At 47.7% G+C, this 12,383-nt stretch overlaps 3 protein-coding genes across 3 annotated transcripts; 2 read left to right on the forward strand and 1 right to left on the reverse strand.

The window, feature by feature from the left end:
• Positions 1-257: 257 nt before the first annotated feature.
• On the reverse strand, positions 258-667 carry FSST1_006035 (AN1-type zinc finger protein; the record flags this gene model as incomplete). Its single annotated transcript, XM_083232368.1, has 3 exons — positions 258-363; positions 403-473; positions 524-667. 3 exons carry the CDS (start codon positions 665-667, stop codon positions 258-260), a joined length of 321 nt encoding a protein of 106 aa, XP_083089465.1.
• Positions 668-4,393: 3,726 nt separating this feature from the next.
• On the forward strand, positions 4,394-8,577 carry FSST1_006036 (5-oxoprolinase; the record flags this gene model as incomplete). The annotated part of the gene is made up of 3 exons (XM_083232369.1): positions 4,394-5,428; positions 5,480-6,738; positions 6,789-8,577. 3 exons carry the CDS (start codon positions 4,394-4,396, stop codon positions 8,575-8,577), a joined length of 4,083 nt encoding a protein of 1,360 aa, XP_083089466.1.
• A 2,289-nt stretch (positions 8,578-10,866) lies between these two features.
• On the forward strand, positions 10,867-11,900 carry FSST1_006037 (uncharacterized protein; the record flags this gene model as incomplete). The annotated part of the gene is made up of 3 exons (XM_083232370.1): positions 10,867-10,971; positions 11,014-11,626; positions 11,674-11,900. 3 exons carry the CDS (start codon positions 10,867-10,869, stop codon positions 11,898-11,900), a joined length of 945 nt encoding a protein of 314 aa, XP_083089467.1.
• Between the last annotated feature and the right edge of the window lie 483 nt (positions 11,901-12,383).

Genomic DNA, 12,383 nt, shown 5'->3' on the forward strand with positions numbered 1-12,383 from the left:
TCAAGCAATGTCACCGCTTCCGCACCTGTCGCACTGTCGAATTCATTAGATGATCTTCATATTCCAAGCACTCGCACGACTCAATCAATGATGAACACATTTGATTAATGGTAAGTGATGATTTGCGATGAATTGAATTAATGCAGACCCCGCTAGAATAGGGAATTATGCCCCCTCAAAACATATCCAGTACGCCGTCGCATCCTCAACTGTTGAAATAGAAATATACAATGGCGAATAACGCCCTGCATCTCTTCTCATGCAGATGCTGTGTCGAAACCCAATCCCGTCGTTACGTCGTGGCCGTCAGAGTCGCGCATCGTGTACGTGAGGAGTGACGCCAGTCTCCAGTCCGAGACACATCTGTTATGAGAGTATGTGTGATCTCTTTGTTCGGTTTACACGCCCCGGATAACCTGGGTTCGCTCCGACTCGAGTTGTACAGCGTTACGCTCGTAGGACTGCTTCTTACACTGGGAGCTTTGTTAGAGAGGGTTGACAAGATCTCAAGTGCTCAACTTACATCCTCAAGACCAGTACACTTGTGGTCTTCTAGTAGACGGTGCTTGCCACAGAAGTGACCTTGACAAAAGGTGCAGTCGCCAACGATGCGCTGGGCAGGCTCGCGGCAAGTAGCGGCGGTGCAACGGATTCGCTTAGGAGGCATGATGTCGGTTGTTTGTGGTAGAAAAGTAGTAAGAGTTGATGGAAACCCAAGAGTTTATGTGCTCGCAGGGAACGGTAAAATATGAGATGACGGTGAGAGGCGAGAGAGCGGTAAGAAGTTGGCTGAACGAAGCGAGTTGTAGTAGTGGATGATGAGTTGGTTTAGTAAAGAATTGGATGCAAGTGACAGTGTCTTTCGAAAACTGCGGAAATCTAGGAGATTGAACCAAAGGATTCACGCAACGACCTGGACTAAGAAATGGGTTAACTGTTCAAATCAAAGCAAGAGAGCAACTGCTGCTAGGAAAGGGGACCGACACAGGTCTTTATACAGGAGACGAAGCAAGGCGGCTGATGAATGAATCATGCCTTGGTGGAGCCTAGTCGGTTCGCCTCCAGCTCGTTCTCACTCTCACCACATTCACAGCCATGACCATGGTCGATGGTCCATGGCCATGGGACAGGGGGGAGGCGTGTAGCGAAAATGTTTACCTTGCATTGCATTGCATTGTATCCGTGGTTTGGGGCGATAGTCACACAGTGTATTTAATTATGGGAAATGCAATGCTCGGATACAGGCACGAAAGCAAGCTTACAACAACGTTGAGCAGCTACCCGTTTACACATGCACATGCACTGCGTATGCATAAGAAGGTACGATATATCATTGTATTGACATGTCTCAATAACAGTTCAGAGGTATGAGCGTTGGATGATGTTGTCTCATCAGAGACATGTTTTACACAATTCGTATTCCCAACAAGGCGAACAGCAGGAGAGACTACTAATCCATGATGAATGACAAAGACAACAACAACATGGCAGAAACTCGTGGAATCAGGATCATACACCCCCTCCCCTTCCATGTGCCTCTGTCTCTGTCCCGTCTTTTTGGCTTGGGCATGGCTGGAGCCTGGCGGTTCCAACGGGCCACTTTTACCCGTAGATGGATTGGAATGGATGGTCCTTGAAGACCGGAATCAACAAAGAGGCGAAGGCGAACTAGAAGAAGGGTTCACCGCGAGGCTCCGAAAGCGGTGACTGAATGAATCTATGGACGGATTGAACGGGCGGGGCGGGCCCTGTAACTCCAATTGTAGGTGCTGCTGTACAGTGCTGTTACAGGTACTACGGTGGTGGGTACTGGAAGAAGGGTCCCCGGGGGCGTGACGTAGATCAGGCGGGCGAATAAACTTGCATTTTTCTCCCACTGAACCCAAGGAAGAGAGAAATGGTTACATTTACAATTGAGGCCGACGATGACGGCAGAAGGGGGGTCCATCTCTTGTTGTCCACAATTCAGACTCACGGTCTTGCAGGCCGTTGGTCAATCAACCTCTTCCAGTCTGTGCATCCTTGTAACTCAGTGCATTATTCATCAATGGATTTCTATTCATTGTTTTTGCCCAGCCTGGCCTGTTACATAGCTGAGACATGCTAACAAAGCGTCAATGGCTTCTTCATCACCAACAGCATCAACATCAACATTACCTGTGCTCATGACTTCAGCTCATCCCATCAACCCAGCCTTGTCCAAACACTTATCACAGCGGTTAATGGAACGAACCACAACGTGACTGGTCCCCTGCCTTTCTCAACCTGAATTTCGTATCCACGAGGTCCAGGCCTACAACGGGCCTACGTAACGTACTGTCAACCTACAGCCCGTCTACAGTACCGCCCAACTACGAGCTTCACTGCTTTGACGAATCTTGTAAAAAGGGACCCGAGAAATCCCTGGGTTCCGTGTCGTAGGACATTTTTCTACTTTAGCGATGGACCGAGACTAGGATAAGGGTGCTACCCTGCATTCAGCAGGTGTCTCAATCGCCAATCGTTTAGAGGCGGAGGAATAAAAAAAAAACATGGCTCTCATGCATGGGGATCGACCACCCCCAACAAGCAGAAGCAAAACAAAAGCACGAGCCGAGTGAGCATGGAGGTTTGCGCTGAGCCGAACCTAACTGAACCTACAGCCATGAGCCACTAGCCACAGCATCATTGGTAGCCAAAACGCTCTTCCTCTTCCCAGCTGGAACTGGGGGGGGCGGGACGGACGAGTCAGGTCTAGCCTAGGCGCATCTGGCACCATGAATCGGCTGGATACAGCAGTACAGCGCATACTGATAAAGTCGGGTTCAGGCGGTTACAAGAATAGGCGGTGGGAGGAGTTGTGGTGTTCATCAGGCTATTGCTTGTTAATCGACGAGAACCAACAACGACAACAACACATGACTATTCATCCTAGCAATTCCAATCTCGCGACATTGGGGGATGAGATGAGACCAGTAGTACGCCTCACTCTAATCAATAAGATTTCAAGTCTTTATGCTGATCTCGCATTGTGGAGACTACTAACCTATGTCTATGTACAGTTGAAAGGAATGACGCCCAAGTCATGGATCTATCTATACGTCAATACTGTTCACTACGTAGATGCAGAGATTTTGAAGTGCAGCACTTAGATTGAATTACGACGAACATGAAATTAAAGTCTCGGTCGATGTGAGCTCGGCCAACGTTGGCCAACTATCCGATTCATCGGCAGATAAAACGATCGACATCATGACACCCACTGTACATGCTCTGTGGTCAGTCTCAGACTTTCTCCCCATTCCGTGACATGTTCGAGCCCATCCGGCGTCGTCCGCGTCCCTTGTCTCCGGTAATGTTGATAAAAATGGTAAAACAGCCCCCGTGCATATTCCGGGGACGCCGGGCCCGGATCTCTGACTAGAATCGCTCTTGCATACCGATCAGGCTACAGTAAAAGACATTCTCAACTGTCGACTACCTAGACACACAATTTGCCATACTGTGCTGCCAGTCTCTGGAGCTTCCCGACAGCTTGGAAATCTTGGATCTTGTTAGTGTATCTCTGCTGGATATCCGCCACTCCCGATAACTGGGGTTTTAGTGTATTTCTTGACTCTTTTAAGTTCTGCTGATCCGGATATGGTTGATCTTTTGGCCAAATTCTTGGTCTGTGCAAATTTTCATGGCTTTTCTGTGTTTCCAACTTGTTGGCATATTGGAAGGTTAGGCCAGTTTTCTGACAACCTGAGGTGGACTAGTGGTATAGGTTATAGATCGAAATTATAACAAGGATTATCAACAAGTTAAAGGCCGTCATCGTATAGGGGTCAGTACATCAGTTTGTGGCTCATTCGAAGCACTGAAAACGCAAGTTCGAGTCTTGCTGACGGCAAACTAATTATTATTTTGCATTTTTTGCCTTTTAATATCTGGCATGTAGTCTATCATGCGGACTTGTTTGTGTCATGATTTCTTTTTATAAGTGACTGATTGACATTAAGCTTTGTTGTTGTGGCATCACACAACTCGAGGTCTGGCTTTCTTTCTCTTACTTGAAAATTTCTTTTTGAATAGTATCTAATCTCTTGATATTTATCTCATGAAAGATATGAATGTCCCTCAATTTCCTTTTCAATTGAGGAAAGCTATCAATTACCAATCATGGAACGTGGGGTTGGCTGTGACGACATTAAAGCCACTTCTCTCACCATGTAGCGATATCAACTTACATACTCTTGTGTAATTGTTCCGTGTTAGAGTCTCCTCGCTACGAAATACTTCCTCTTCATTTATTGTAGTACCTGAGCAACACCACTCTCTCACTCATACCGGGTACTCAAACTTGGTGATCCCCTCAACCTTATTATAGTAACCCCTCATCACATCACCAACATCCCGAAAGATCCCCGTCATGGCAGCAACATCTCAATCACGAGGCATCAGAATTGCCATTGATAGAGGAGGCACTTTCACCGACTGCGTAGGAGAGCACAATGGAAAAGAAATCATTATCAAGCTCCTGTCCGAAGATCCGGCCAACTACAAAGATGCCCCGCTTGAAGGCATTCGGCGCATTATGAGCCACTTCCTTGGCCGAGATATCCCCCGAGGTGAAGCTTTGGATACCTCCAAGATCGACTCCATCAGGATGGGAACAACCGTCGCTACGAATGCCTTACTTGAACGAAAAGGCGAAAAAATCGCCATGGTTGTAACCAAGGGTTTCAAGGACTGCTTGACCATTGGAAACCAGTCAAGACCAAAGATTTTTGATCTTGCCATTCGAAAACCTGATGTGTTGTACGAAAAGGTGGTTGAGATTGATGAGCGAGTCACTCTCGAAGACTACGCCGAGGATCCCGAAAGGACGCAAACCGAGGCGGAAGCTCAAGTCGGTACTAAAGAAGCAGAAGGCAAGACTTTGGTCCGGGGGTTGTCAGGCGAGACAGTGAGAATCCTCAAAAGAGCTGAAGAAGACGATATTCGTTCAAAACTCAAGGACGTTTATGATCAAGGTATCCGCAGTATCGCTGTGTGTCTTATGCATGGCTATACTTACCCCGAACATGAGGCCTTGATTGGCCGCGTAGCTAAGGATGTCGGCTTTCAACACATCTCTCTTAGCCACGAGCTTATGCCTATGATCAAGTTAGTATCTCGAGCTACTTCCGTATGTGCCGATGCGTATCTCACCCCAGCTATTCGCAAATACATCGACGGCTTTCAGGCTGGATTTGAAGGTGGACTTGGAACTCGCAGCGTAAAGGAGGAAACCGGCGCAAAGGGAGCGAGGTGCGAGTTTATGCAGAGCGATGGTGGTCTAGTCGATGTGGAAAAGTTTACTGGATTAAAGGCGATCCTGTCTGGTCCTGCTGGAGGTGTGGTAGGGTACGCGATAACATCATATGATGAGGAAACCAAGACTCCTGTCATCGGTTTCGATATGGTAAGCTTGACAGAGTGGATTTGCAAGGAAATTAAAGTCTGACTTTCGCAGGGCGGTACCAGCACCGATGTTTCGAGGTATGGCGAGGGACGATATGAGCATGTTTTTGAAACGACAACTGCTGGTGTGACCATCCAGTCCCCCCAACTGGACATCAACACCGTCGCAGCAGGAGGCGGATCTCGTCTCTTTTTCAGGAACGGACTGTTCGTTGTCGGACCCGAGTCTGCAGGCGCTCACCCAGGTCCTGCATGCTATCGAAAGGGAGGACCCGCTACGGTTACTGATGCCAACCTAGTCCTTGGTCGCCTGCTTCCCGAGTTTTTCCCCAAGATCTTTGGAGAAAATGAAGACGAGGGCTTGGATGTTGAAGCTAGCAGAAAGGTTCTCCAAGAACTGGCTGATCAAGTCAACCGGGAAAGCGACAAGAATCTGACAGCTGATGAAGTAGCGTATGGATTCCTGACTGTTGCCAATGAAACAATGACTCGGCCCATTCGATCTATTACCGAAGCCAAGGGTCACGATTCTTCGAAACATCGACTCGCTACTTTTGGAGGCGCAGGTGGTCAGCATGCTGTTGCAATTGCAGAGTCCTTGGGCATCCAACAGATTCTGGTTCATCGATATTCCTCTGTTCTTTCGGCATATGGTATGGCTCTTGCAGATGTTGTCGACGAGCGACAGGAGCCTGATTCGTTGGTATGGAAGGACGATGACAAGACAGTTAACGAACTGAAGAAGAAAATGGAAAAGCTCAAGGATCAGTCACGAGAATCTCTTAACGACCAAGGATTCCAAGAAGATGAGATTGCCTTTGAGGAATATCTCAACATGAGATATCGCGGTACTGAATCAGCCCTTATGATTGTTAGACCGACAGCAGAAGAGGCCAAAGAACACTTTGACGGAAAAGAATGGGATTTTGGCCAAGCTTTCGTTAAGCAGCACAGATATGAGTTCGGCTTCACACTTGACGAACGAGACATTATCATTGACGATGTTCGTGTCCGTGGTATCGGCAAGAGTTTCCGACACCAGGATGATACAGTGGACAAGCAGCTTAAAGACTTGAAGCAACAAGAGGTTTCCGACAAGACGAAGCTCAACAGTCAACAAGTTTACTTTGAAGGAGGTAGGAACGAAACTCCCGTCTTTAAGCTTGAGGATCTTGAAGTGGGAGACTCTATTCCTGGACCTGCCATGCTTGCAGACGGTACACAGACAATTGTCGTGACGCCCAGGGCAACAGCGATTATCCTCAAGACTCATGTAGTCATCAACCTGGAGAAACAGGGAGAAAAGACCGAGTAAGTTCTTCATCGTTATTCCAGTGTAGATGGAGCTAACACATAACCAGGTCTACCATGGCATCAGAGAATCGAGAGGTTGACCCCATCATGCTTAGTATCTTCGGTCATCGTTTCATGGCCATCGCTGAGCAGATGGGACGTGCCTTACAAAAGACCAGTGTCAGCACAAATGTCAAGGAGAGACTCGACTTCTCCTGTGCTATCTTTGACGCAACAGGCGGTCTTGTGGCCAATGCTCCCCATCTTCCCGTACATCTTGGGTCGATGTCCACATGCGTGCGGCGCCAGGCTGAGATTTGGAAAGGAAAGTTGGAAAAGGGCGACGTCATTATCTCTAACCATCCTTCATACGGTGGAACTCATCTTCCCGATGTGACCCTTTTGATGCCGGCTTTTGACGAGAAGGGGGAGAACATTCTCTTTTACGCCGCGTCGCGAGCTCATCATGCTGATATTGGTGGCATCAGCGCAGGTAGTATGCCTCCTCACTCGCGAGAGCTATACCAAGAAGGTGCTTCTATCAGAAGCGAGAAGCTTGTGAGCGGTGGCAAGTTCAACGAGAAGCGAGTGGTGGAGCTGTTCTATGAAGAACCTGCCAAATATCCTGGCTGCAGCGGAACACGTTGTTTGGCTGACAACATTAATGACTTGAGAGCACAGGTATCAGCCAACCAGAAGGGAATCTCGTTGATTGAGACTCTGATTGCCGAGTACGGCGAAGAGACGGTGCAGTTTTACATGATTCATATCCAAAACAATGCCGAGCAATGCGTGCGTCGACTACTCAAGGACGTCTACAAACGATTCGAAGGCAAGGATCTGTCCGCAGTCGACTTTATGGATGATGGCTCCCCTATTCGCCTGAAGATTCGGATCGATGCTGAAAAGGGAGAGGCCGAATTCGATTTCTCTGGCACTGGCCCCGAGGTTTACGGTAACATCAACGCACCACAAGCTATTACATTTAGTGCTATCATCTATTGCCTGCGATGCCTCATCTCAGAAGATATTCCTCTGAATCAGGGATGCTTGAAGCCGATTCACGTCAAGATCCCTCCCAAGTCTATCTTATCACCTTCACCTGGCGCAGCTGTCGTCGGAGGAAACGTCCTCACCAGTCAGCGCATCACGGACGTCATTTTCAAGGCATTCCAGGCCTGCGCTGCCAGCCAAGGCTGCTGCAATAATTTGACCTTTGGATTTGGCGGCAACCAAGATGGAGCTGAAGCGGTTAAGGGATTTGGCTATTATGAGACCATCGCTGGTGGAAGCGGTGCGGGTTCTGACTGGGAGGGTACAAGCGGTGTTCACTGCCACATGACAAACACTCGCATCACAGACTCAGAAATATTCGAAAGACGATACCCTGTTCTCCTCCGCGAATTTTCCATCCGCTCTGGATCAGGAGGACAAGGTCAGCACCGCGGCGGCGATGGTGTCATCCGCGGCATCGAGTTTCGCATTCCTCTTCAAGTCTCCATCCTCAGCGAGCGTCGCGTCTACCGTCCCTATGGCTTGAACGGCGGAGGTGACGGAGAATGTGGTCTCAACCTTTGGGTCCGAAAGGTTGAAAAGGCAAACTGGGAGGCATCTCTGAAGCAGTTTCATACCAAGGATGAGGCGGGCGAGGTAGAGTATGAGGAGAGACATGTCAACATGGGAGCCAAGAACACGGCTGCGATGAAGGCTGGAGATCGCATCATCATCTGCACACCTGGAGGAGGTGCGTGGGGAGCCGAGGGAGCTGAGAGTGTAGCTAAGAAGAAGGTCGATCATACCGAAGCGTGGAGGAAGGGAAGTGGTAGTGCGAGGGATGAAACGGCGCTTCAGGCTTAGACAAGGTGATGAGATGAGATTATTTACAAGACTAAATGATGAGTTTATCTAGGATTGACTTAGTCTCCTTGGCTCTTCTTCAAACCCCTTACAATATTTTGAGACTCATGAATACTAAATACAACCACTTTCAAAGGTCTGGTATTGGTGTAATCTCGTGGGACATGGAAGCCTAGAATGTGTCTGATTTAGCGCCAGCCCTATAGACTCGGGTCTAGACATTATCGAGACATGAGCGTGAATTTCGACTATGGATGTGTCACCCTGAAACAATGACAGCAGGTGAAGCACATTTCTGTTGATCCTAACGTGAAGCCTTGTTGTTTAGGTTCTCTTTGATGTATGTCGTGATTTAGTTTGAACTTATCTAAAACAAGCTATAAGAAGTTGCTATAGTTTAGTTACGCTTGAGGAAGTCAGACCCGTCTTGGAAGTCCCCCCCTGTTCGATGATTGAAATAAGCAAGGGAGGAAGGGTCACCTATCCATGAGGGTGCAAAGAGGAAGGAGTTGGCTCCCTCTATAGGGAGGTGCTTGAAAATTCTGATCAAACGTTACTTACCAACTTACAACTTGATCTTCAACATCAACACCAATACTCATATCAACTGCTGATCACTACCTTGAATGATCCCGGCAATCTGAATCACTGGCGGCCAATTCCGATCAAACTTTCCCCTGATCGCCGCTGTTCTTTCACTGTAAAGGAAGTCATGTGCCAGTCTTCTCTGGCTGTGCTGTGCCATATGCAAGTCAATACGCCACATCGATGTCGAAAAGACGTTGGAACAAGAATCGTTTACCTCCCGAATCGATACTCGAGCAGCCAACCAATGGATATGCCCAATTGCTCGCCACTCATATAAGTCCCAGTCAGCCCTACGGAGCTCAAGCATGGGTTGCTGCATTAGCTTAACCACTGATGGGCCAGGGCTTTTGGCCCCCAACCACCATGCTGGACCCTTTGTGTAGATGATCTACAATTCTACAATCGCCTCCCAATGATCGAGAGCCTCGTTCGAATGCCTTTCCAAATTCAGGCTACAGTCTCTTCTGCCTTGCCCGGGAACAGGGGAGCCTGGCATTGTGCGTCTTGAAAAGCCAATGACGGCTTGTCCGATGCAATGCGGTTCAAAGTTGAGCTGTTGGGTTTCCTGTTCGCATCTGTACACCTGTGAATCTGCGTCTCATTTGAGTTCACGATGCATTATGTGTGTTGGTGCATGCTTAGTAGGCCCGTAATAAATGTCTCATACTTGAGTCCCTTCATCTGATATGAAGCAGCTCAAGACTTGGTTCATTATATCGATGCCATGATGGATGCCTGACGCCGACTTATGCATCACAACTGTGGCGTAAAATCCAAGAACAAGGATAAAATTCGGAATCAGAGTCAAGTGGTTGGTTCTTGAACGACACATCACTTTGTTGTTGTTAAGAATTCCATGGTTATGTATCGAGTTTCCTCACGAACTAGTCGTTCATATTCATCGAAATTAAAAGCACAGCCTTACTGCAACTACCATACGGATTTGTTCCTTTCGAGGACATCTTAAGGCGTCTCAACACACTTGCATGTGATCAGAACCAGTTCGTGATTTTGCACTGCCTTTGTGCGTCGTGAGTTTCGACCAAACAAACCTTGAGAGGTCCTAGATATCCCGTTACTATAGCTCCAACTAGCCAATCTGAGACGCGGGAGTCCATGGTATATCGAGTCACTGATCACACCCCTTGTCCCCTGACCTTGTTAGGCATCCCTTTTCACGGAGTCCTTGGCTTCACATGGTGCTTGAACACTAAGGCGGGTCTGTTACCCGAAGAAGAAACTCCACTACATTCCACCTTTGCGATGAATAGGAGATTCGAGACAACAACGGGATCGGTCCTTAAGTATCATGTGTGAGACTACGTGCATGTATTCGCTAATCAACGACTTCACGGCAACTTATCAAGAGCCACTTACGGCTCTTAGCCTAAGATTCTGACCGGAGTTTCCTGCCTGTGACTGAGGCCTCACCGACGAGCCAAGTTTGAGGTTGGCTAGATTTGACGGCAGACTTCAATCATACCAAACACAAGTTGCTTGTCCAAGCTTTGCGGCTCTGCTCATGTTCTAGGGATACTACGTTCCAGTCGCTGAAGAGATATTTAGGAGCCGTCAAGTTCTTCGATCTAGACCTCAACCATCACTTGCTATTCACTGTCTCAAAGCATCCTCTGCATAATTATTTCGTGTCCCAAAAGAATCTCCTTATCGAATTCTATTCTTCCGTCCAAATCCAACAGTATGATGCGCATAGCTATTGCCGGAGGTACCGGTCTTGGGTACCTCCTGGCGAGCCAACTTTCCCAAGCAGCCTACGCTTATCAAGTTGTCGTTCTATCACGTTCTGTAAGTACTGTCCTTGGAGACCCAATCTTTCTAACAGAATAGGAACACCCTGAGTATGCAGGACTTGATGTTCAAGTCACAGCTGTAGACTACGATAATGAAGATGACCTCTCATTTGCACTTCAAGGAGTGAATCTTGTTATATGCACATTCTCGGGGAATGAACAACTCAACCTCATCAACGCAGCCGCCCAGAATGGCGTGCAGTTCTTTGTCCCTTCCGAATTCGAAGGCTCGATTGACAAACGTCCTGACAATGATCAACTGTACCCCTATTCCTACTCGACCGAAGCGAGACAACTTCTGAGACGCTGGGCAAGGTCATCTCAGATGAAGTGGACCGTATTCTCCTGCGGTATCTTCATGGAGAGATTTCTTCCCGGTGGACTCGGAAGTATGTTTATTGGCTACCGTTCCGAGTTGGCCATGGCTGGAGCTTACCTACTTAATACAAGTGCGTACACTGCCGAGTGCGTAGAAAAAAACGCTCGAGGGCATACAGTTCGAGTATGCATGACATCTGTCTACGACGTGGCTCAGTTCGTGGTCGCAGCTATTGTCCTGGGGCCGGCGAGCTGGCCTCGAGAATTGACCATGCGAGGAGACCGATTGTCGGTTCGCGATGTCGTTGGACAATGCTCAAGGGCTTTGAATGGTAATCCCAGCAAACTACTCATGGTATATCCGAAGCTAACTCGTCAGCCCCTTTTCAGCTTTCCCAGTGGCAGGCCGCAGATCCTGATCGACTTGCTACTTCGTCTTACCAAGAGGGCGATTATGCAAAATACCTATTCTATCGACAGCTCCAGGCGACTGTCGAGGGAAGATATGATTTTAGTCAGGCGTCTCTAAACGATCTTGTCAATGCAAGTTCGCGAGTCAATGTTCAGCCCCAAAGTTTTCGCCAGTGGTTGAGTGCCAACTTTTAAGAGTAAGCAGGACTTAGATAGACCTTCTTTTCATTTCCCATTTCTTTTTCAGCCCAGAATACGTGTTAGTCTTTTTCTTTTACCGGACTTCCATTATATCTTGGATGGGCTGTGTACTTTCGTTTGTATTTGTGCGGCTGTGCTGGATTCACACGAGTTGGTGCTGGTAACAAGGCAACGGATGCGGGTCATGTCGCGATACTTCTTTTTCGTTCATATGTATTCATAGAAATAAATCCACTCCATTCTTTTCAAATGCTCGGTCACAATGCATAGTGCATTTGTGTTTGGCTTTGTGGCTTTATTGATCAATGGCCACGGTTGGTGGTTACACATACAAACACTGGAGATGCTGCTGTAGGATAAATCAATGAATCAGTCATCTTCAATGAGAAGAATTATGGTTTCTCAAATCCTTTCTAGATTTATCCTCCTTAGTACCAAAGTTTTTATCCTTTAGGGAAAATTAAGTACAAAGTAATC

The sequence above is a fragment of the Fusarium sambucinum genome, chromosome I, assembly GCF_050947815.1.
Source record: "Fusarium sambucinum isolate potato_lamoka chromosome I, whole genome shotgun sequence".
NCBI classification, from domain to species: domain Eukaryota; kingdom Fungi; phylum Ascomycota; class Sordariomycetes; order Hypocreales; family Nectriaceae; genus Fusarium; species Fusarium sambucinum.